The sequence below is a fragment of the Medicago sativa genome, chromosome 2 (assembly GCF_051527215.1).
Source record: "Medicago sativa cultivar Bolivia chromosome 2, Bolivia_mono, whole genome shotgun sequence".
Classification (NCBI taxonomy): domain Eukaryota; kingdom Viridiplantae; phylum Streptophyta; class Magnoliopsida; order Fabales; family Fabaceae; genus Medicago; species Medicago sativa.
Window position 1 is genome coordinate 11,796,639 of NC_140750.1, and position 26,433 is coordinate 11,823,071.

General features: G+C 31.4%; 4 protein-coding genes and 1 long non-coding RNA gene across 5 annotated transcripts; 3 read left to right on the top strand and 2 right to left on the bottom strand.

The window, feature by feature from the left end:
* Positions 1–2,115: 2,115 nt before the first annotated feature.
* On the bottom strand, positions 2,116–3,944 carry LOC146944565 (15.4 kDa class V heat shock protein-like). The gene is made up of 2 exons (XM_085742929.1): positions 2,956–3,944; positions 2,116–2,611 (listed from the first exon to the last, which is right to left on the bottom strand). The coding sequence occupies exons 1-2, from the start codon at positions 3,098–3,100 to the stop codon at positions 2,337–2,339; spliced, it is 420 nt and encodes a 139-aa protein (XP_085599055.1). The 5' UTR covers positions 3,101–3,944; the 3' UTR covers positions 2,116–2,336.
* Positions 3,833–6,801, top strand: LOC146944566 (uncharacterized). The gene is made up of 2 exons (XR_015025968.1): positions 3,833–3,967; positions 4,004–6,801. It is a non-coding gene; the product is annotated as an uncharacterized LOC146944566 (long non-coding RNA).
* On the bottom strand, positions 4,301–6,912 carry LOC146944567 (zinc finger MYND domain protein). The gene is made up of 2 exons (XM_085742928.1): positions 6,691–6,912; positions 4,301–6,524 (listed from the first exon to the last, which is right to left on the bottom strand). Exon 2 carries the CDS (start codon positions 6,471–6,473, stop codon positions 4,578–4,580), a length of 1,896 nt encoding a protein of 631 aa, XP_085599054.1. The 5' UTR covers positions 6,474–6,524; positions 6,691–6,912; the 3' UTR covers positions 4,301–4,577.
* Positions 6,913–16,450: 9,538 nt separating this feature from the next.
* Positions 16,451–21,159, top strand: LOC146944568 (polyadenylate-binding protein RBP45-like). Its single transcript, XM_085742931.1, has 6 exons — positions 16,451–16,763; positions 17,744–18,221; positions 20,154–20,206; positions 20,280–20,410; positions 20,512–20,608; positions 20,700–21,159. The coding sequence occupies exons 1-6, from the start codon at positions 16,509–16,511 to the stop codon at positions 20,889–20,891; spliced, it is 1,206 nt and encodes a 401-aa protein (XP_085599057.1). The 5' UTR covers positions 16,451–16,508; the 3' UTR covers positions 20,892–21,159.
* Positions 21,160–25,389: 4,230 nt separating this feature from the next.
* On the top strand, positions 25,390–25,987 carry LOC146944569 (uncharacterized). The gene has a single exon (XM_085748794.1). The coding sequence runs from the start codon at positions 25,493–25,495 to the stop codon at positions 25,826–25,828; it is 336 nt and encodes a 111-aa protein (XP_085604920.1). The 5' UTR covers positions 25,390–25,492; the 3' UTR covers positions 25,829–25,987.
* Positions 25,988–26,433: the final 446 nt, after the last annotated feature.

The following is a 26,433-nucleotide window of genomic DNA, read 5'->3' on the forward strand; positions in this document are numbered from 1 at the left end:
ATTTAAATTTTAGATTAACTTCAAAATTAAGTTTTCGATCAAGCTTATCTAAGTTTGATCTCTAATTTGATCAACACGTGTGTGTTTGGTTCAGCTTTGAATATAATTGATTCTGACAGAATTGATTCTGATAGAATTGATTCTGACAGAATTGATTCTGAGAGAATTGATTTATGTTTGGATACAATTATGTAGAATTGATTAAACAAACTGATTTCTGTTTGGATACAATTATGTAGAATTGCTTTTGAATGTATAATTACTAAAATAGACAAAGCTAAAGGAGAATTGATAAAGAAGGAGAATTGATAAAGGGCAATAAAGGAAAATAATAGGTTGTAATAATAAAATATAATATTTACTGTTTATAATTGATTCTAGAAAAGCTAGAAGCTAGGATTTGTAGCTTCATGGAGAATTGTTTTTGGGGGATAAAAGCAATTCTGAAAAGCCAAACCAAACACGTTGTTTTTGGCTAGAATTACTTTTGGCACTGTAGAAAATTGCTTTTGGCTGGGCAGAAGCTGAACCAAACAGGCCACTAATTATCTTTTGATTGAATTGAGAAGGACAATAGTTTTTTAATAACATTTGTAAATGATTATATTGGTGCTATTAATTTCCGTCAATGTCCAATTTGGCTTCTTCAAAGAAAAAGTTACAGCTGTACCAAGTTTTATTTTTGTATGTTCGGATAAATGTCTTTTATTTTTATGGATGTACGCAAATAGAAGAAAATAAAAAGTACATGAAATGAATAAGAGACTAAATAAAGAATTAATGTTGATGGTGTTCCTTGTCTAAGTTTAAAATGGTAACCGATTAAAAAAAAAATTATCTACAATGAAATTTATAATTAATCAAAAGCAATAGAAAATTACGGAATTTGATGCAATTATTAAAAAAAAAAATAGTTATTTGATAATATAACAGATACGCAATAGACATAAATTCAATATGAGTTAGAATTTACAAAATCACTTTGTATTTGTAACATATATTATGTATTCTCATTTGACAAATATGGTTCCAATAATCATATTTAATAGATGAAGAGTTAATGGTGTTATGCATATAGTTGGTGATATTTTTTGTGATTGATAAGTATGACATCAAGAGTCATATTTAAGACATGAATATTTAGTGAAATCAATTGTGTAGTTTTATCTAATATTTAATTTAATTTTTTTATATAATTTAAAGCACCTATACTTCACTCGTTGTCACCCTTTGAATCAAAAGACAAGCGGTGTAGACACTAAAGCCTTCACCGATGTCATCAACTATCAAATCTTTAGACTTAGGCTTTGTTTGAGAGCTTGGAGGGGATGGGAGGGGAGAGTTTTGGTAAAAATGAAGGAGCAAGTGGAAGAGATAGAAGACATTGGGAGGAGAGAGCTTTGGAGGTTAATTTTTTACTCATAATAAAAAACCCCCCTCATTTGGGGAACTCAAAAATTGTATTGGGGGAGGGTTTTGGGGGGTTATGGAGGGTTTATATGAATTTTTCAAATTCAATCTATGTTGTTATAATATTCTTAAAATTAAAAGTATATTAATCATAAGTATTAGTTTATCATTCTCTAAAAAACTGTTCTTTCAAAAAATGTGAATTTTTTGTCCATTTTTCTATATATTTCCAACCCCCCAAAGCCCTCCCCTCCCTTCCCCTCCAAACTCCCAAACAAAGCCTTAGTTAACTCTTTGGTTCTCAACACCGCTTGAATTTCCTCTGTGATAGTGCTTTCCTTGCCATAAAGCATTGTATCCTTGAAGGACTCAAGATCTAGGTAATGCACACAACAAGAGTAAAACATTGTCTTCATCCTCAAATGTTTTCCAAATTATCAAGGATTTTGTTCAACTCTCTTAGTTGCTCCGTGATGGTTTTGGACTCCACCATCCTGAAGGAATATAGTCGTTATTTCAGAAATTGCTTATACATAGTACAATACTACAATGGAGCTAATACATAATACAACACAATAACCTAATAAAATAATTGTAAAAATTATGTCACGATTTGACCTTCTCGGACTTAAAAATCGTGCCAATCGTGTCACGATTTCAAACTAACCGAACCTTACAATTTTTGAATCAAAAGACAACGGTAGATAAATAACAACCATTTGGTAAACTTTAATTCACATGTCTTTATACAAAGAGTTCAAATTTTGGATATTTCTTTTGAACATAAAAAAAGAGAGTAGAATGACATGATTGATATCACAATTCACAATCATGGAAAGACAAATGTTTCTTTCATTAATTCTCCTCCAGAATTAATCAATTAAACCATTGCTAATAATCATCTTCTAAAACAACCTCCCATGTACTCAAGCAGCTCTAGCAAGAACTTCCAATCTCTCAGGCACAACAGCAGGGTCAATATGGAAACCTCTTCTTATTAATCTTGGAACAGTAACAGTTAAAACTCCATTTTCATACTCAGCAGAAATGCCATCAATATCAACCCTCCCAGGAAGCCTAAACTTCCTCTCAAACTTCCTCACAGGTTCTGTTGATTCTTCATCCACTGTAGCAACTTCAGTTCTAATTATAAGGTACTTTGAGTCCTCAACCTCTACCCTCAAATCTTCTTTCCTAACACCTGCCATAAAAAGCAAAACTAACAATTTCACACCTCTATTTTCTAAATATTTTTTTTCCATGTCTATGGAATCTTTGTTTATACACCTCCTGACTTAAATATAAGCAAAATAAAGTTCATGTATCTGGTTACCTGCGGCGGACCATGTACATGTATTTTTTGGACTTAAATATAAGAAAATATAGTTCATGTATTGGTCCACACGTGGACGAGGTACATGTATTTTTTTACTTATATTCAAGTCCGGAGGAGTATTGATCATGAAGAAAACCAAAGTAAAGATACATGATTGAGGGGATGATATATATTATATCTTGACAAGGAAAATTAAGCTTATTAATTACCTGGGATGGCAGCAGAAAATAAATGAGATTGAGGGGTTTCTGTCCAGTGAACATAGTTTTGTGGGGTGAAATTATAAGGAAAGAGGAGGTTGGAAGGGACAAGGTATTGCCAGGGAAAAGAGTGAGGTGGTGCAGGGAATTCCATTATTTTGGTTATGTGAATGAATTCAGACTTCAAACTTGTTCTATAGTATTGCTAAATATACTATTTGAGATGTTTGGTTGGTTTGGATGATGTTTGTGGAAGCAAAGAGTTAGGTAGTTGGCTTTAAGACCAAGTGGGCAAGTTGTGTTTATTTGAGATGTTACCTTACCAGTGGTTTTCTTAGGCTTGTGTTAATTAAATTGATCTTGAAAAATAATGTGGGGCACTGGTTCAAAATATCAAGGACTCTTCACATTTACATTATCCATACATAGCTATCAACAATGGAACATTTTACATTGATAAAATAAAGTTGCATCACGTGATTATTCACCGCCATTTTGGACCAAAGCTGCCTCACTTCCTGATATTTTTTATTTAACAAAAGTACTAGCACTTATGTCTGTATTGTGTATGAGTGCAGGATATTTGTGGTTAGAGATGATTATAAACTAAAAAATTGAAGATGTTTTAAAAGAAATTAATTTACACAAAAATATCTAAGTCTTCAAATGAACAATTTACAAAGCTAAGATTAGTTTATGTTGTAACTCAAAAAATCACCTTTTTCCAGTTTTATGAATCTTCTGAAAATTCCTTTCCAAAGAATATAATGTAAACAAATCGTGTGGTATATGTTTAATTCTTTTCTCTTGTAAAAAGTTCAAATGTTGAGATGCAAAACCAAACATTTTGATGCTAAGTTATGTCACTAATCTTTAGAAATTATTTTCTTACCTAGTGTTTTTTACTTTAGAAACTTGGTGTCCGGCAAAATACGAACAAATTCAAGGACTGTCATCCTACCGTCCACTAGCGGGGTCAATTAAAGTCATTTATGGACTATCTCAACATAGAAATTTTAAAGTCATTTATGGACTATCTCAACATAGAAATTTTTAGTATCTGGAGGATTCGAACCTGAGAGCTAGTAAGAAGCATGCTCCTAAGTCTCAATCCTTACACTACCTGGCCAACCCCTCTATCATAATCTCTAAAACAAGTTTTATATTAGTTGAAAGGTAGTTGTGCATTCCAATTTTATTGCAGAAGGCATTTTCTCATGTTCCCCAATTGCAAATCAACTAGGAAATGTTCATTTAAATTGATAATTGCAAATATGGATACACTTGCTCATATGTCTATATGAAACATTCAAAGGTGTTGCAAAAGATTCAATGAAAAATGAGAAGCATAAACTTCAGTGTGACAACGGACAAATGATCTTACTCACAAAACTGAAACTAGAGGCACATGATACAAAGTGGAATAATAACCGTAGGGTTCATAATTCAGATATAATTAAAACAAGAAAAATTCATAATTCATCACAACTTACAAGGACTTCAATAGTTTAGTCCTATTTATGTTTCATTTAATCACATGACAAGTGAAAAAATGTGAAGTTTGCTGCAAGCTTGAATATTCAGTGACAGTAGATAGACACTCATTTGCAGAGTTTTTATGACATCTGCATTCATGTGTTTACTCCAAACACAAAACCATTGCTGTACGAAGGAAGATTGCTAGAAGGCATAAGGTTTTTCACCGGCGAACGAAAAGGATTCGGAGTCACCGGATGTGTGACGTGCAGTCCAGCATTACGAAGGACTTGTTTAGCATTCACACATGCAACTTCAGATTGATCGGTGAAGAAAGCAGGCACACCAATTGATTTAATCAAATCAAGAGCTCCACTCCAGCTAGAATAATTTTCTAATCTAGAATTTAGAGCAATAACAACATGTGGAGAAGGTAGGTATGAAGCTTCCACCTGATAAACACCTCTCACAAGATTCACTCTTACTCTGCTACCTATTCCTGAAGTTGTACCTGATAAATTTGTTGGAACTTCTGGTCCCACCATCACTATTTGTACATTTCCCAATCCATTAAGTAAATGACCTACTTCTGCAAATGCTGGCATCCAATCTAACTCGCCTTCAGGTCCAAGGTAATGAATAATCACTTCCTTCCCTTTCAGTATAAGGTTCTTTGAGCTTATATTAAGAGTAGTTAGTATGTGATACACAGTCAATGGATGTGAGAGTATGTCAGCAACAGGACTTGAAAACGGAAGTGACCGAAGATGGTAGTACTCCGACCAACCTGAGAGAAGTAACGGGCTTGAGACGAAATGGTTATTAAATGAAGAGTCGTGCGGATATTCAAATTCATCAAGTTCACCCCATTGTTCATGGATCCCGCCTTTCACAGGAAGGAGACCAAAAGGGCAGTGAGAATAGCAACTGCATTTTCTCCTCCACATACCCTTATGGTGAATATCTAATGATTCAAGCCATTTACAAGGTTGGTCTGCAGAACATGGGAACAAGAAAATATTTATGGCTAATTCTTCTTCCCTTTCCATCATGGCCTTGTAAAGTCCACACAAGCTTCTGTGTGTGTCATTCCAGTTTTGCTTCTGGCAGATTGAACTGCAATAAACAACAGCTCTACATCTGCCACAACAAATCGACTGCTCTCCATACACTTCTCTCTCACACATTGCACACTGTCTCAAACCACTACTTGAGTATCCAATTGCGTCGCTGAAAGTGTCCTCCCTGGGCGGTTCTACATATTTAGTCGGCGTCGAACCAGCACTCACACTACTAGATTTTTCATCATATGCCTGACCAGGTGGATGCGAAACAGTAACAGCAACAAGGTCATAACCTCCCTTAGTTACTTCTGGTGGCCACTGAACATCAACCGTCTCTATAAAAGGTTCAAAACACACCATTGTTGAATACTTCGAACCACCATCTCTATCCACCAGAAGTAAAGGATGAACCATACAGATAGCCTTCATGAAAGCATAAACAAACCTAAGCTCATCAAGAGTCGGATTTCTAAACCTAAGATCACCAGCAACTGTGCACCGAGCAACATCAATAACAGGAAACCGATCACTCCCCGATACTTCAAGCGACAATGACTTGATCATTTTTCGATTCGAAGGAAACATCAAAGACTCCACTTCAAAAGTAACCCTTAAAACCTCAACATTCGGAACACGAACGGTCTCCCTAGAACCCGTCATTTTCTTCGCATCACTTTCCGATCTATACATATAAAAACCAATATCCCCTCCGTCACCTCCAACGAACTGAACGCACGGAAAAGGCTGTTTCTTGGCAGGCCAATCAGAATCCTTTCCAACCCGGATTCCGAAATAATGCCCGGGACGCAGCCTCTTCCATGGTTCAGTTCGATACAAAGCTGCAGAAGCTTTGTATATAGATCTAATGAAATTTGGAACAATGCCATCAATTTTCATCAAACATGTACCAGATCCAGGACCAAGTCCAGGTCCACAACCAAATTGTTCCTGATATCTATCAAACAAACTCTTCAAATGCAAATCCATTTTTGAAATTGCGCTAATCTATCATACACTTGAAATTACACAGAAACTAACCTTAATAAAACAAAAACAGTACCATAATATGCATTAGATATAACTAATCAAAGGAAAATCAAATGGGGTCTAGTGAACTCAATGCATATTCAATTCGTGTTACAAACATAAACCAGAAACAAAGGTTGAATGAAGAAAAGAAAAAACAGAATTATAGTTTGATTACCATGATGTTTTTCAACAGTGACCAATTTCACCTCAAAGATTCAATTCTGATTCATATCGTTTTTACGATTGAATTTGACTGTCTAGTGGACTGCGACTGTTCTCATTTTGGATTTCGTGAATTTGGAAGTTTCATTATGAAATCAGTGCCGCCGATATAATCAACAAAAAACCAATTCGGGCAAAAAGTGATCTCTTTGAAATCAACAAAAAATCATCAATCGATAACGAATAAACTATTTTTATCCTTTTAATTTAATCTCTAATTTTTTTTTTTATATAGATTTACTAATTTCTAAAAAATAAATATAATGAGAAATCTCTAGGGGTGTAAGAGATCAGTTGGCAAGGACAATGCATAATATATGTAAGGTTGGAGTTTGAACTCTGGACACCACCAAAAAAAGATCAGTTTGAATTGGTTTTTTGTCAAAAAAATGTTCGAACCAATGAAATCTTTATCGGTCCGATTTACTTTGGTTTTTACTGTTTTTAAAAAAAGAAACCGAACCAAACTAATTGGTTTGGTTGATTGGTTTGTTTGAAAATACAGTTAAAAATAGGATATTACTAACCAGTGCCCTCAAGGCAATGGTTAAAAAATTTACAAATAGAAATTTTGTCTTATAAATATAAGATGTTACTTTTAATAAAGTAATGATTACACAATTTTTTCATGAAAACTTACTTGTTTTAGATGTTTAACCATTGTCCTTAGGTGCTAGTTAGCATTCTCCATAAAAAAAAATTCATATTTTCACAAAGGCAAATGATAACTTGTGCCCTCGAAGGCACATGTTAATGAACTCATTATGAAAATATACATATTAAAAGTCGTGCATTCAACTCCTCAAAAGTTGACATGTTATATTTTCCAATTCAAAATTGTTATTTTTAGGTTGCTTAACATGTGCCCTAAGATCATAAGTTAGCATGACCTTTTCACAAATTTGTATTTCATGTATACAATATCCTCAAATATTTCAGAGAACTTTGTTTTTCACGTTCTCTATTTTTCAAACTACTTTGTATAACTAACAGAAAAAACTAACAACGTATGGAAGATCTCAACGGCGATGAGGAACAATGGGTTAGGTGTGACTGACGGCTAATGTTCTTTTTTAGTAGAAACGAAATAAATTGTGAGTGATGAGATGAGATGATGATGGGAGAAAGTGATTGGATTAAAGAGTATTTTATGTTAGACTTTTTTTTGAAGAAGGTATTTTATGTTAGACTTTAATTTTGAGTTTAATCATAACTGTGTGTGAGGATGGATAATATTACTAAAATGGGGAGTGAGGTTAGCATCGATTCGGTTCATCGGTTCATTGGATCTCAAAATTAAAAATCGAGAACCGAACCATACTAGAACAGTTTAGGTTGATTTTGTTCGGTTTTAAACCGAATCAAACAAGGTTGAATACTTTTTCGGTTTAATTCGGTTTAAGTTTTTGGTTTCATCGGTTTTATCTGAACCACTTACACGTGAAAATCTCTAAGTTATATAATATTCATGGATTAGTCATGGCATTAAGATTTTAAAGATTAACCTTTTTTTTTAATTTTAAGAATTAGATTGATAAATTTCGTGTAATTTAAATACTAAACTCGAGAGAGTGGTAGTTTAGGTGCTAAAATAATATTGTAGTTGATTTTAAAGAGTCGAACTAACATGGACATGACATATGACTTAGGTCACCCTTAAGAAAGGAGAAATGATATTTTGACAACCACTTTTTGACAACTTTTGAACAACTTTCTCTCTCATACTCACATGATGTTGTTATCCTCTCTCTTCCTTTTTCTCTCTCCATTATTTTTGACCAATAAGAAGTGAGAAAAACAAGTCACCCTTAAGAAAGGAGAAATGATATTTTGACAACCACTTTTTGACAACTTTTGAACAACTTTCTCTCTCATACTCACATGATGTTGTTATCCTCTCTCTTCATTTTTCTCTCTCCATTGTTTGTGACCAATAAGAAGTGAGAAAAACAAGGTTGTCAACAAAGTTGTCATCAAATGGATGTCAAAATATCATTACTCTAAGAAAGAAAGAAAGAAAAAAGTAAAACTTATGTCACGGTGGAAGAGTTACGGTGATATCAGGGTACGTCACAGTGTAAAACTTAGAAAATTGTTGTTGACACATTGGATAAGGTTGTGGCACACATGTAAAATACGTTTTTGCTCCCTCGGCAATTAACTGCCGAATTATGAAACCGGCTGCAGTTAACTACCGAGAAAAACTTCGGCAGTTAACCACCGAGGAAAATTGAAAACTTCGGCAGTTAACTGCCGAGGAATCCTCAAACCCCTTCTTTTTTTTTTTACAAAAACCATTAATTCTTTTTATTCTTTAAACTTAAATTTTCCTTAATTAAATTTAATTCTTTAATCCTTTTAAGGAATTAAACATAATTCTGTTCATGATTTCATTCATGTGATTTTGTTGCCATAAATGAAGAAATATGGATTTTGTTGTCATTAAATACATGATTCTTTTTATAAACTTGTTGACTTCATTCATATGATTTTGTTGCCATAAATAAAAAAATATGAGATCCTATAATTACTACATATTCAATCACGTTTATTAATTAAAAAAATGTTTTTTTTTTTGAAGAATAGAAAAGTGGTTTTATTTGTACAAAAAAAAAGGTATTATTGATAGAATAATTACAAATATAATTATTTGAAAGAGAGATGAATAATATCTAAAATATTATAATTTGTGAACAACAAAAAAATATCTTAAATATTATAATTAATTACCAATAATTACAAATATAATTATTCTATTATTTGTAACGTTTTTTGTTGTTGCATTTTTTTTATTGAATTATCATTTTAGGTCCATTAACTACCGATTGCAGATATTATTTATCTCTCGTATTTCTTCATTTATGGCAACAAAATCACATGAATGAAATCATAAGAAAATTTGTGTTTAATTCCTTAAAAGGATTAAAGAATTAAATTTAATTATGGAAAATTTAGTTTTAAAGAATAGAAAAAATTAATGGTTTTTGTAAAAAAAAAAAAGGGGGTTTGAGGATTCCTCTGCAGTTAACTGCCGAAGTTTTCAATTTTCCTCGGTAGTTAACTGCCGAAGTTTTCCTCGGTAGTTAACTGCAGCCGGTTTCATAATTCGGCAGTTAACTGCCGAGGGGGCAAAAACGTATTTTACATGTGTGCCACAGCCTTATGCAATGTGTCAACAGCAATTTTCTAAAACTTATGTCACGGTGTAAAACTTATGTCACGGTGATCTAAGTTCAATTTCCACCTTTCGTAAATTAAATATTGACATATTGATATTACATTAATTGTAAAAAAAACATGCACATGAAACATAAAAATGAAAGACAAAAAATTATCGCAGTTTTAGTTCCCTTGTTTTTAAAATTTTAGGATTTAGGTTATCGTGTTTCTAAATCAACAATCTTGGTCTCTTTTCAATTTTTAAAATTGTATCTATCCATTGCCATTTGTGTTTATGTTGAACATTTTGTGATGCAACAACACATTTTAATGTGATGTGACTTTGCTAAGTTAAACTAGGAATCCTTGGTGTTTACTCCCTCCGGTCTTATTTATACGAAACATTCGACTTTTTTTTATTCAGTGTCTAAATGATGTAATTGGTCTATATTCTAAATCATATACATAAATTACTCAATGATTCTAAAAATCAATTTTTTTTCTTATAAATATGACGAGGGAGTATTTGTTAAGGGAAAACCCAAGAAAAATCTTTCAAAAACTGGTTTACAAAACTAGGTATTGAGTTTAGAAGCGATTATATGTGAGAAAAATATTAAAACTCTAAAATACCCATACGAAAACAACAATATTTATTTTATCCATTGATATGAATAGCAAAATACAAAAAACATTTAATTTACAAAACTAACATATACTCCCTCCGGTCACATTTATAAACAAAAATCACTTTTTTAGATACATTGAATAAGTAATGTATTCAGTCACATTTATAGGTCAGATACATTAATTATTCAATGTATTTAAAAAGTTGTTTTTTGCTTATAAATGTGACCGGAAGGAGTATTTGGTCTATATTCTAAATTGGCAGAGACGTTACAATATACATGGGCTCATAGTATGAACTCTAAATTCTCCACTTATTCAACTTAACGAGTGAATTTTTATACCATTAGGCTATTTGACCAATAAAATAATTAAGCGTTAATTGTTCATATTGACCAGATTATACCTTTAGAATTTGAGATTATTCATATTTTTTATGTCATATTTTTCCATATATTACATAAAAGTAAAGAAAGTGACTTAAAAGTTGATTTTTTTATGATTATTTACCGGCAGTTTAGAACATTAAAATATGACTTTTCGAGTAAAATTAGAATTATTCAACAAGAAACCAATTGATTATGAATTTTTAAAGCGTCAAAAAACTCAGAAAATAAAACAAAATAAACCTAAAAATCAATTTTTAAACTATTTTTTCAAAGACATCTATAAAAATCTAGAAAAATGATAACCAAATTCTATTATATTCGAAATAAATATAAATTTTTTATTTTTTAATCTAAACGCATAAAATTGAAATTTACACCTTTTGATTAGTATCTTAATTACTAAAGCTTAACCCTTCAAGCTATTGTTGCCCTAATATTTTCCCCCCATTTTTCCCTCCACTTTTCTAAGTCATTGGATCTTGCACATTTAGGCGGCATTCAATTTTAGCCATTGATCATCTTACTTAATGCCAGCCGAATTTTGTTATCAAATTTGCTATAATTTTGGCCAGTCGAATCCTTATTTTTTAACCTAACAAATTTCATTCCTATCCTCCTTTTTTTTTTAATCAAATATTTTCTACACTTTTAGGTTTGCAATTATTCATCATAACAAATTCCATCTAAAAAAAATGCATCGCACCAATTTTATTCATATCATCTTGCCTTTTTTTTTATGAAGCAAATATTTTCTACCCTAACTTACTAAAGCTAAACCCCTCAAGCTATTGTTGCCCTAATATTTTCCCCCCATTTTTCGCTCCACTTTTCTGAGCCATTGGATCTTGCACATTTAGGCGCCATTCAATTTTAGTCATTGATCATCTTACTTAATGCCAGCCGAATTTTTTTATCAAGTTTGCTATAATTTTGGCCAGCCGAATCCTTATTTTTTAACCTAACAAATTACATTCCTATCCTCCTTTTTTTTTAAACAAATATTTTCTACACTTTTAGGTTTGCAATTATTTAACATAACATATTTAATCTAAAAAAATGCATCGCACCAATTTCATGCCCACCAATTTCATGCCTTTTTTATCCTTATTTATTAATTTTATTAGGTCTGCAGCAACTTAACCTAATAACTTCTCTCTAAAATTCTGCATTAGATTAGCAGCAATTTAACCTAACAAATTCCATCTAAAATGCAGCGCACCAATTTAAACTAACAAATTCCTTCTAAAATGCAGCAATCCCTAATATTTCTCCTCGCTGATAAGCTTTTTATTCATATCATGTTGTGTCATCGTTTGTATATATCTATTGTTTCTGTAGACTTTTTTTTTTGACAAGTTGTTGTACACTTATTAATGATATTTTTTTTTGTTACAATTATTAATGATATATTTGTACTATATTTATAAACAATAGAGGATTTTAGGCTGACTTTTGTTATTCAAACTATACCTTAAACAATTTTGTTTGTTACATTTGAAATTCATAAATATTTATGCTTATAATTTTAATCTATATAAACTTTTTTATATAAATAAAATATCGTTCATAATCTATATATGTGTTAGCGTAATAAAAAAAATGAAAAGACGGCTATGTGAATGCCCGTCTTTCCACACGTTGACATAATGTAAATCAATATTTTTCTAAATTAAAAATAAATCAAATTATTACGTGGTATATCCCGTGAAAATAAAACTATCACATCCCTCCCTAAAAACAAAAGAAACAAAAAACTATCACATTCCTTAAAAAAAAAAAACTATCACATGCTTGAAAATTCTATAAAAATCCTAACGAATCTTTTTCATTTTTATAAAGGAACGAATATCTTAATATATATATATATATATATATATATATATATATATATATCGATATATACTTTATAAAGGAACGAATATCTTAATATATATATATATATATATATATATATATATAAATGTTAGATATTCTCCAATCAACCTTAATTAACCTTAATGCCGCCCTTTTTGGCTGGTCTAAATATATTTTTTTTAAAAATTGTTTTGCAAGGAATTGAACCAACTACCCATAACAACACCTTAGAGCTTTTACCACTAGACCACTAACATTTTTATTGAAATATAGTTGCTTCTAAAATGGATATGTAATCTTAAAGGCCTTTTTTTTAAGCCACTAACACTCATTTTTATTGTGTTTATTTTCATGTTTGATTAATTTCACATAATTTAATTTATGACTTTTATTCCATGTTCATTTTTGTTGATTATTCCATGTTCATTTTTGTTGATGAAAACTAATGTTATAATTTTCTTTTTTGAGATTTTGCATGTCGATCACTCTCAAACATCACTTAGTTTCATTGTTTCTATTACTTTGAATGTAACTCTAAAATTAATAATATAGTCACTTTGATGTTTATATAAGAAACTCTACAAAACCCGTACATCGTACGGGTTAAAGTCTAGTTATAAATAAAAATTGTCCTCGTGAGCTTAGCTCAGTTGGTTGGAACAATGCATAAAATATGCAAAGGTCCGGCGTTCAAACCTCGGCCACTACAAAAAAAAAAGTATTATAAATAAAAATTAACATTTTGTATTTATTATAAATAAAAATTAATATTTTGTATTTATTTATTAAATATTGTATGGTTTAAATAAAAATTAACATTTTGTATTTATTTATTAAATATTGTATGGTTTAAAATCTAAATTTTTGTTGTAATAGTGATCGGATGGTTAATTTTGTTTTCAACAACATAAAATCAATAGTATATATATAAAGTAAGGTTTTTTATGCCACGTGTCGCTTCCACGTTTATTCTCAATATTTTTATATTTTTTTCTATATTTTATTTGACATCTTATTTGACATAAAAATCTCAGCAAACTTTTGATCTTATCCACTAAATATTTTATTTAATTTTATATTTAATTCCTAATGTTTTGTGTAGCCAAAATATATCAACAAACTATATATAATACTTTCAATACTATCCATTAAATCTTCCTTTATTTTTTTCTTTCTTTTTTTTAGGAAAAGAAGTTTCTATTAGTTTTTTTCATTGAGGAAAAAAAGGCTTCGGTTTGTTTTTTTTAACTATAAATAAAGGAGAATTTTTAATCACGTAAACACATATTTTGAGCAGAAACTGAAACTCAAACCTTCTTTTGATCTACGCTTTTTCTTTCTTCAGGTTTAACAAACACCTATACTATTGTTTCTTTTACTTATGCTTAGATTTTTATTTTTATATATAATATGAGAGGGAACTAACACCTATGAGTGAGTTTACCGATTGTTTTTTTCTTTCAGGTCTTGAACTATTGTTACTGGCATCCATTACAAACATCTACGAGTTTCAGGTCCTTGAATTAACACCTATACTATTGTTTCTGTTTCAAGTCCTTGAACTAACACATATACTATTTTTCTTTCCTTTTCGTTTCAACAGTAGCGTTTTAATATTATTAATCACCTATACTATTATCACCTATACTATATTTTCAGGTCCTTTTCGTTTTAATATTATTAATCAGTAGCGTTTTGATTTTAATAATAATATTTCAAGACCTGAAATATTTTTATTTAATTTTATATTTAATTCCTAATTTTTATGTAGCCAAAATGTCTCAGTAAACTATATATAATACTTTCAATACTATCCATTAAATATTTCTTTTTTTTAGGAAAAGAAGTTTCAATTAGTTACTATCTCTTTTAGCACCATATTATTCAATTAGTTTTTTTCATTGAGGAAAAAAAGGCTTCGGTTTGTTTTTATTTTTTTAACTATAAATAAAGGAGAATTTTTTAATCATGTAATCACATATTTTGAGCAGAAACTGAAACTCAAACCTTCTTTTGATCTAAGCTTTTTCTTTCTTCAGGTTTGACAAACACCTATACTATTGTTTCTTTTACTTTTACTTATGCTTAGATTTTTATTTTTATATATAATATAAGAGGGAACTAACACCTACAAGTGAGTTTACTGATTGTTTTTTTTTTCAGGTCCTTGAACTATTGTTGTTGGCATCCATTACAAACACCTATGAGTTTCAGGTGATTGAACTAACACTTATACTATTGTTTCTGTTTCACGTCCTTGAACTAACACCTATACTATTTTTTTCGATTCAACAGTAGCGTTTTAATATTATTAATCACCTATACTATTATCACATATACTATTTTTTCAGGTCCTTTTCGTTTCAATATTATTAATCAGTAGCGTTTTGATTTTAACAATAATATTTCAGGTCCTAAAATATTATTATTTCACCAGTAGCGCTTTAATATTATTAATCACCTATACTATCATTTTATGATAACATCTATACTATTATTTCAGGTCCTTATTTCTAAATCAATCGATAGTATAAATATAAAGCAAGGTTTTTTATGCCACGTGTCACTTCCACATTCATTCTCAATATTTCTATTATTTTTTCTATTTTTAAAAATCAATATTTTATTTAACATAAATATCTCAACAGCATTTTGATCTTATCTACTCAATATTTTCTTTAAATTATTTTTGAATTTCTAATATTTTATGTAGCAGAAATATCTCAACAAACTATACATAATACTTTCAACAAAGTTTACATGTATGATCTTATTTTATGATTAAAAGACTTCAATTTGTTTATTTGTTTTTAGGAAAAGAAACTTCAATTAGTTATTACTTATCTTTTACCACTGTAACATTCAATTAGTTTTTATGTTTGAGGAAAAAAAAGGTTCGATTATTTTTTATTTTTGATAAAAAAAAAGGTTCAATTAGTTATTATGTTATCTTTTAGCAGCATATTCTAATGCAAATGTTAATTATAAATAAATAATTTTTTGTTAATCACATATTTACATATTTTGAGCACAAGCAGAAACCTCAAACCTTCTTTTCATCTAACATTTTTTCCTTTTTCAGGTTTGTCAAACACCAATTTTATTCCCTTTCAATCGATTTTTTTCTCTCATACGCATGGGCCACGAAACAAACCCATGACCACATGTTTAAAGGGACCCAAAACTCTTACCACTTGGACTAATTCATTGTTGATTTTGTTACACTTTTTATTCTTGCATTGGACATTCATCTCACCATTTATATATATTTTTAAGATATTATTATAATTGTAAATTTAAATAAATTCAATCTAATATACTTACATGTGTATTCGTGCACACAAACTTATAAAACTTACTATTTAATATCTAACCCGGGCAACGCCGGGTCTCTAAACTAGTTTTGAAGACATCAATCAAATCAACCGTGATTCTTTAGCGCAAGCAAAAGCAAGAGCGCATAAATTTTTACACGTGTCCACAAAGCACGGTTGTTTTATCATCAGCCAATCATAGCATTCCAACTAATCAGAAAGAGATAAAATCAACCAATTAATTAATTCAAAATTAAAAATAAAAATTATTATATCCAAAAATCCAAAAAATATCAACCTTACCATCATCATCGAATTAGGGTTTTGAAAATTCTTCTTTAAATACAAACCAAGACACAAACTTTTCTCTCTCTTCGCACAATTGCTCTCTCTTTCTCTCTCTAGAAATTTCAGATTCACCGAGAGAGATGATGCAACCAGGACACGGCATGGCTCCTCCCACCATGGGCCAACAACCACCGCAACAATACCAACAGCCACCACCACAGCAGCCGTACGTTATGATGCCACCACAACAACCGCCAGCTATGTGGGCGGCCCAATCCGCTCAGCCTCCTCAGCAGCCCGCCAGCGCTGATGAGGTCCGTACTCTCTGGATCGGTGATTTGCAGTACTGGATGGATGAGAATTATCTATATACCTGCTTCGGTAACACCGGCGAGGTATAATATCTTTCTCTCTCTTAATTGTAGAATTAGGGCTTTATTTTGTGTGGTTATTTGTATTATAAATCAAAATCATTTTTTTATTGATTGATTATTGGTGTAAGTTTTGGTGTTAAGGTTGTTTTATTCTGCTAGTGAATTTAGGTTTTTTTTTTTTTTTTTTTTTTTTTTTTAAGAAGCTAAATTAACCCACCCAAATTAGCACCAAAGTGAATCGAACCTGAGACCTTGAGAAATTAGGGTGTTTTAATATTGGTTTGTAGTTGTTTTATCCTGTTTGTGAAATTAGGGTTTTTAATTTTGGTTTGTAGTAGTTTTATCCTATTTGTGAAATTAGGGTTTTTAATTTTGGTTTGTAGTTGTTTTAGTCTGTTTGTGAAATTAGATTTTGTAATTTTGGGTTGTAGTTATTTTATTTTGTTAGTGAAATCAGGGGTTTTAATTTTGGTTTGTGGTTGTTTTATTCTGTTTACCAATCGCACTTAGGGCCTGTTTGGATAAACTGCTTATTTGCAGTTTATAGCACACGCAATGGATAAACTGCTTGGATAATGGATAAACTGCTTGTTTGGATAAGCAACGCGCTTTTTTTATAGAAAAATGTAAAATGTAAACTAATGCTAAATTGTTTTTTTATATGCTATAAGCTGTTTTTAAAACTATATCGGAGAACTTATGAAAATAAGCCAAAAAAGATTGTGAAAATTGTCACAAGCTGTTTTCATTAGTTCTTACAAACATTCTCACAAAACTTATGCCAGTTGATAACCTCAAATATGCCAATCCTAACAGATCCTATTGGGATAAGGTTTGGTTGTTGTTGTAGTTGTTTTATTCTGTTTTTGAAAGTAGGGTATTGTAATTTTGGTTTGTAGGTGTTTTATGCTGTTCGTAAAATTTGGGTTTTGAAATTTTGGTTTTGTAGTTTGTTTATTATTCTGTTAGTGAAATTTGGGTTTTCTGATTTTGTATTGCAGTTGACATCTGTGAAAGTTATTAGAAATAAGCAAACTAGTCAATCAGAAGGTTATGGCTTTATCGAGTTTAATACTCGTGCTACTGCTGAGAGAGTGCTTCTGACATACAATGGAACCATTATGCCGAATGGTGGTCAGAATTACAGATTGAATTGGGCAACTTTCAGTGCTGGTGAGAGGTCGTCGAGGCAGGATGATGGTCCTGATCATACCATTTTTGTTGGTGATTTGGCTGCGGATGTTACTGATTACCTTCTCCAGGAGACTTTTAGGGCTCGTTATAACTCTGTGAAGGGGGCGAAAGTTGTGATTGATAGGCTTACTGGTAGGTCTAAGGGATATGGTTTTGTGAGATTTGCTGATGAGGGTGAACAGATGAGGGCTATGACTGAGATGCAAGGGGTTCTTTGTTCAACAAGACCCATGAGGATTGGACCTGCCACTAATAAAAACCCGGCTGCCACCACTCAGCCGAAAGGTTTGTCTCTCATATATCTGCTGTTTTCTTTTGCTGTCTGTGAATGTTTGTTCTGCTGCATAATGGTAAATTGTTGTCTTTCTTTAGTTGTCTTACTAATATGTGTGATGTTGGTTAGTTGAATTTAAGGCCTTGTGTACCAAATTACCTTTTGTAGTGTATGCTGAATGCTGCTGTTTAAGTTATGATTCTTTTCGGTTACCCTCGTGAAGATTTTCCGTCCACAGTCGTTTCTTCCTGCAATTTTCCTTTAAAAAAATTGGGCTAAATAAATTATTGCATATGTAGTAATAAAATCTTATAGAACTCCTGTTGTCTCAAAGCAGGGTGTCAAGAGGCTCTGTCATCTCGGAGCCTGGAACTGATTTCAGCTGAAATGGTTACCATTTTAGTGCATGTCCTTGCTTAGGTCAGTTATATGTTTATGTTTGCCCGTTATATTTTTGCGGCATTTTCTTTTCCGCCTACATTTTCAAGTTCTTGTCATTTCGCCTTTTGGTTTAGTTTTTACTCTTATCAAGTTCGCAATTTCTCTGCTTACTTATTTTTCAGTCCATCATTCATAGCCTTTGCTCCTTTAATTTACTCCTATTGGTTTTTCTTAAGAACTACAGACTTTAATTTCTTTAGTAGCTTTCCCTTGTGCCAAAGCAGATCTTATTTACATTTAGCTAAATCTTCTGTTCTTCCAGCAAATGTTTATTTATTTCAGTTTACATTCACCCGTCCATAAGAAAAAAATGTTGAGATAATCAATTTTATCCTCTTATTCTTCTCATATATTTTATTTTATCCTCTTATTCTTATTTGTTCCTCCTTTAAGTCTGAAAATGTTTGATGTTGTATGATAGAGATGATCAATTTCATGGTTTTTATCTGTGTGTAAAGGTTTTAATTGTTTTTACTTTTTAAAGGTTTTGCCTATGCATTATACCATAAGCTGTTTGAATTCATCTTGTATGCATTCCATCAATTGCTCACTTTTTCCCTTTTAGATCAGTCATGCTGAAGTCGTAGGGTTTTAGATAAAGATGGGGGAAGAGATAGACTTCCAACTGTGAATTATGACGAATATTCATTGATTTCTTTTATATGACTGCCATGGTTTTCAAATTGGGAATCAAAAATAAATTTGTAACATTCATTTTGCAAAGAAAAATTTCTGCCATCTATCATACGAATGATACAATAATCCAATAATTTTTAAGTAAAGGACCAACTGCTCAACTCAATCAGATACCTCCCAATACAATGTGAGGTACTTGTCTCAAATTAAATTGATAGAAGAGTAAAGGTATATCCAAATAAGGTTATATGTTAGCCAGTAACCAACTGATGTGCTGCATGGATCCCCTGTTTTAGAATAATGAAAGAGGTCATCTTCTGAAGTCTGAAATTAGAAGTGACTAATTTGATTTTCTGGAGTTGACCCATGATTGACTGCGTGGAGCCTGTGTATCACTTTGTGATTTTCTAACTGTCAGTTTGATGTGATGAATTTGTGGGTAGTTTATACCTGTCTTCTGCAAATTGTAACATCTTAACCGACAACTATGTATTGAATTTGATTTATATGGATGCTTCGTAAATTTTATTTTAATTTATATTGGCTAAACTTACTATGTCATTGTTCTGTACTTATAACTTGATCTCAGTTAAGTAGTGTTATTTTTTTATTTGATGGTTTCCGGTGCAAGAAAATGTAAGTCACTGCCCATTCTGTTGCTTCTGAGTCAGCTCCCTAAATATTTGCTTGCTGTGAATTATGCCAACGGGGACTTGTTGTACTGTATCAAACAATTAAATAAATAGTTGCACCTTTGGTTATTAAATAAATAGTTGAGATATGTTGTCTTGCTTTTAGCTTTGTTTTTGAATTCATTTTCTATTCACATAATTCATCTTTTTACTTCACTTTCGTTTTGAATGCAGCTTCGTATAACCCTAGTGGCGGACAAAGCGAGAATGATCCCAATAACACAACTGTGCGTACTTCTTTTAATATGTTGAAACTCTGCTTTGTTTGCTACTTGTTTGTGACTTATCTTTTCATTGTAGATTTTTGTTGGCAACTTGGATCCAAATGTCACCGACGATCATCTGAGGCAAGTTTTCACCCAATATGGTGAACTAGTACATGTGAAGATTCCATCAGGCAAGCGATGCGGGTTTGTCCAATTTTCGGACAGGTAATATTACTTCTATATTTGTTTTTTCTATTCTAATATGCGCTAAATCTTTTTCTAGTCTTTGCTGTACTAAGATTGTGCCTTCATTTTTCTTGCATCAGGAGCTGTGCAGAAGAGGCAATACGTGTTTTGAACGGAACTTTATTGGGTGGACAAAATGTTCGCCTTTCATGGGGACGCACTCCTTCAAACAAACAGGTAATATATTAACCTACCCTTGTAATTCTGGGCTGGTTTGACATCGAAGTCTTATTCCAAATCTTTTTAATGACCGTGCTTTTGTTCTCAGACTCAACAAGATCCAACCCAGGGTGGTTACCCTGCTGCTGGTGGATATTACGGCTATGCCCAGGGTGGTTATGAGAATTATGGTTACGCTGCTCCTCCTGCTGGACAGGATCCCAATGTGTATGGAAGTTATCCGGGGTATCCTGGTTACCAACACCCACAGCAGCAACAACAGCAAATGGGATATAGCTAAGAACTTGCTGCTACAAGTTTGTGACCTTTGTGACAGTACTGTTTTGATGGAGTTGCTTTTCCCTTCGTGGAATAAGGATTCTTATCCTTTTCCCCCTCTTCCCCATTTGATTGCTAGTAACATTGGAGTTTTACCAAAGGCTCTTGTATCCCTTTAAATTTGCTTGCTGATGACTTTTTGTTTAGATTTTTGACGACATTGGCTATCTATTGTGTTAAATTTATTATGTTCTGTGAATGTGATCAATACTCAGCTAGCTTGTGTTAAATTTTTAGTTGACCCAATAAAAAAATTTGAAGCGTTTTAAGATGCAGAATAAAACTCATGTCTTTTCATAATTGACAAACCCATTTTCTAATTTTGAAATGAAGATAAAATTGTTAGTTTTCGTTTCTTGGAATCAATTCTGCTGTGCTTATTTTTCAATTGAGACCATGTCTTCTAATCGTGTGATGTTTCTGTTCATAATGAACTAATTATTTGAGTACTGTTGAGCACTTGCGACCAATAATCGGTTGAGCATGTGATGCTTATTAATGTTAAAACTAAGATTCTATTTGGTATAGCTTATAGTTAATACTTTGATGATGTTAAATCATCATCTAATCTTCTTAGACGATGTTGAAGATTTCGTGTTCATTGAAGGAGATTGGGTTTTATTTTTAATTTAGAGCTCAATGTGCGATGGTTATCATATTGAGAGCATATATGATTTGCATCTTGTGGCGAGCTAATTAGGGTTTTTTTTTTGTTACAAAAGAGGGCCAAAGGCCCGCTAATTAGGGACTTTAGAGCGCCTGTATCTGAGGTTTTTTGTAACCTTGGTCGAGCCACTTTAGTAATGACCGAGCTTTGGAGCCTTGTTAATTAGGTCAAATTGGCTCACTAGTTGATACCCATCTCTACTTCTATGGTGCTTGATTCTCTCATTGTTGTCAACATGTTTCAGGAAATTAATGAGAGTAGCTAATGTTATACCAAATGTTTTAGACGTTACTTGGGATATAACATTTTAAAAGAAGGTCATACTAACTGATGTCTCTATCTCTAAGCCAATTGATTAAAGAAACTAAAAAAAGAAATTTAAAGTTGAAAACATCATTTTTTATGCTTTTGAAGAATTGATCAAACTACATTTAATATAAGTACTATTATATTTAATTCCCGAAACACTTGTTAGCATTTTTCGAAAATTATAAGTATGAGAGAATATATATTTTTTTTAAGGAGGTTAACAGAGAAACTTGTTTACCCAACATATCATTTGATCAACAAATTTATGAGTTAGTCTAATAAATTACAAACTAACTTATCGATATTCTAATCGGAGTCTGATTTACTCAATTTTGGTGTCCGACCCACTCAATTTTGGATCAATACTCTTCACCTTGTTCTTTGTAAGAAAAGAAGAAGACTTTGACTTTAGTTTGTTGGGTGGGTTGTACTCTTCACCTTAATATTATATCAAATTAATCAGTTTTCACTCTCTTTTACATTGGAGAGCTGTTATTATGATTTATGACAACAAAATCCTAAACTCTGCATAAAATAAGTAAAATATAACTTGAATAAATGTTGACGTCAAAATAAAGAGAAAAAAATATAAAAATAATATATACAGTGTTGAAGTCAAAAGTTTGCGAAATAAAGCACAAAAATAGTACTTGACCAAGAAAAAAAAGCACAAAAATAGTATAAAAAAATAGGTATCATATAAGTATACAGAATTTGAAGTCAGAAGCTTGTATAAGTTTTTTTTGAGGAAAAAAAGCTTGTAATTTTTTTTTTTGAGGAAAAAAGCTTGTATAAGTTACAAACTGGTTGAGATGGTTCTAGTGACAAATCATATCATTGCAATGATTTTATATATCATTTTCTGTTTTTTTTAGCTTCAAGCAATTTCGCTAAATTGAATTATGAATTTCAAATATAAGAAAAATGAATAAATTTTTCATGGGTATTATTCAAAGATTCCAACGCATGCCGGTGTCAATTATGGTGTGTCCTATGTCGTTTTGCACATTGACTCGAGCTTCTATCACGTGAATGCAACCAGCACAACTAGCAAAACGATTAGAAACTCCATGCTTCTTTTCTTAAGGGCAAAAAAAAAAAAAAATCAACTCTTCATATTTAATGCCAGAGCTATGCCTCTTCTGAGTCGGTGATAGGAGGAAAAGGAATGCCATTCACACTACATCTTATGTACTCTCTATGTCACTACTACAATTAATCCCTTCTTTTTTAATTTTTATCCTTAATATATGTTTTTTTTCTTCAAAATATGTATAAATGGATTTTTTTTTTTAAATTTAATGCTACATCTACTTTATCGAGGATATTTGATTGATCATTTTTCTATGAAACTTGGATATGTAGTATGAGTATGGGTGCGATATTACATGGATAATTGAATACGTGAAAATTTTGATATTTAGGATACGATAAGACCTAAATACGTTAACAAAATAAAAACTACTCTTTCCTTATTAAGGGTTTGCCGGCTACGTGTGCCCTTCACGAGGTTACTTTACAGCTGTTGCCAATGTTTGGAAATACTGAGCCCCATCTAAGGTGATCATCTTTTCGTGGCAACTCCTCCTTGATAGGATTCCTTCTAGGGGTAACCTGGTGCGACATGGCGTTCCCCTTCTTATGTTTCTTTTTCGGCAGCTGTATTTGTCGATGTGGGTGTTGTTTTGTTGTTTTTCTTCCTTGGTGTTGCTTTTTTGTTGTTGTTTCATTTTGGTGCGGCCCTAGGGGTTTGTCTTTCTGGGGTGTGTTCCTGATGTTTTTTGGTAGCGCTTTTCAGCGGCTACGTTGGTGTATTTTGTACAGTTTATCTATTTATATACATATTATATTTGCCATTATATATATATATATATATATATATACACACACACATACATATACATACACACACACACACACAAGTAATCTAATATTAAAAAAATATTAACAGAAACATCATTATCATTAAAAGAACTCAAAATAAAGCTTTGTTTAATTCAAACTAATTAAGTCTCATCTCTCTTATTTTAATTTATCATCCTTGAACATCTTCATTAATATCCCACATGTATCCTATAGATACTTACCGTAGATATGTATCCCCGAGTACCTTTAAAGTATTTGATATGTATTTGGTAAAATATTTTTTAGAATAAAATAAATAATTCTTATACTTCTAGGATGTGTATCAACAAGTATCCATAAAGTACTGACATCTAATACGTATCTACTAATACATATACGTCTTCTGTTTTAGAGTGTCTGAAATTCATAGCCATTTTACTATAAGGGAAGTCTTCCTCCCTACTATTTTTTTATCCACCAAATTCGAATTTGATACATTAATGCTTAAGAGGCCTGAATCCAATTACATTATGACCAATGTAATCTTGGTTACTTTACTTAATTTGATGAAATTATCGTTTAACTTTTAAAATAAGCTTCAATAGTTATTATTTTATCAAAAGTAATGTTTTTCAAACGTATGCATCAAGTGTTTTAGAAGTAGGCAAAGTGTCATCATACTTTATACATATTTGCAAATTTTATTTATACAAAGTCATACAGATGTTTACTTATCTCAACTCTCAAATGTTTTTTTATTAGTTATATTATACAGAATTATTGTGATCAACGAACTTTTATTTTAAAAGTAATAAATATAAATCATGTAAAAATATATTTCATTATATCAAATTAGCCCCTAAACTATTAATCTTTCATTTTTTATATAAATAATTGTGGGATTAAATTGACGAATAAATAAATAAATAAATAGTTAAAAAATTATTTATTAATTTTTTATAGGTCAGGAACCAAGAAGTAAGAGGGAGAGTGGAAGTTGAAGTTACCATATTATATGTTTACTAACATAGACATATTATATTGAATTATTGTTCTCAACGTACCTTTATTTAAATTAGCACTATAGACGTCAATGATGTCATTCCTTTAACTAACTTTGCCACCCTTAAATTTTAATCTCGCATCATAGTGTTCAGAATCAATTTATAAACTTTCATTTTCCTAACAAGAACTAATTAAACAACAAAAGAGTTGCTAACCCTGAGATTAGTGATGGATAATATAAATTAACACATTATTTTGTCACATTTCATGTGGGTTTTACTTAGCAGCCAAAAGACAAAGACATTAAAGGATAACAACATTATTCACTCAAATTTAATTACATTTTTAGGTGGCATTGGCACTACTTATAAATTTAGCTATGTTTTTCTAAGGCAGGTTCCATTGGGAATGAATTAAATTTAACGAAATGATGTAAGCCAGTTCAGGGGCATCCCTTAATATAATCTCCATTATTTGTTTACACATAATTGGTGCACATGATCTTCTTCATCACCATATGACATCCTAGAATGACCCCACCTTATTTTTTTTTTGCACCCCCCCGAAAAAAAATACTACAAATAATACTAATTCAAAATCTATATACTATATATAGTAGTAGTCACCATAAGCCAAATCTAAATCCACATCTACCTCTTCCTCTTTCTTAATTTCTTAGTGCAAGTTTTCATCAACAAAAAAATTTCTTAGAGGAAGAAAAATACATTAAAGAAAAAATGGCTCTTTCTAGGAAACCATACTCATACTCAAAGATGGATAAAGAAGATCCTGAAGAATTAATCCATAGAAGAGCACAATTCTTGATCTACAAGGTGTTGGAACAAGCAAATTCTCGTAGAAAATCATCTTGTCTTAGAATCAAAGTATCCAAGTTGAAGGTGAGGATTGGAAAGAGGTTAAGGAGGCTTAGAAAGAAAATTATGTCAAGTGTGTCTGCAGCAAGAGTTGGCATTCATGGACATGTTGTGAGTCAATTGAAAACATGGAAGCGTTTGTTTGGGAGAGAAAAACAAACTATTTTAACTATTCCTTCTCTTATGATCAAATATTGATACAAATCACAAGGAAACTCAATGGTGTTTTTTGTGCAATACAATGTTAATTATGTTTTCTTCATATGGAGTATGTCATACGTTTTCTTTAGCTTAGAAAAGAGTGAAATCATAAGTTCTGCCAAATCAAGATCAATATATAATTTCTTTTGCATTTTATTTTTCTATCTCCCTTTACCTTTTTTGTTCTGTTAGATTCTTGACGTTGTGGCAGAAGAAGTACATGAATTGAGAGGGTCATTTTTGCATGTGTGTTTGGATTCTTGTTCAATTTTGTATCATAATTGATTTTGCCTCTTTTAAAAAAGTGACGTGATTTATGTGGGAAGTATAAATGGATGTTTACTTTGTGAAAACATTTTTTACTTTTATTTTCTAAAATTTGTGTTTAGTTTACTTGCTAACAAGAAGATAAGAGATCCTTAAAGTGAACAACCGTCTATATTTTATGGAGAAATGATATTTTGACAACTACTTTTTGACAACCTTTGGACAACTTTCTCTCTCATACTCACATGATGTTGTTATCCTCTCTCTTCCTTTTTCTCTCTCCATTGTTTTTGACCAATAAGAAGTGAGAAAAACAAGGGTGTCAACAAAGTTGT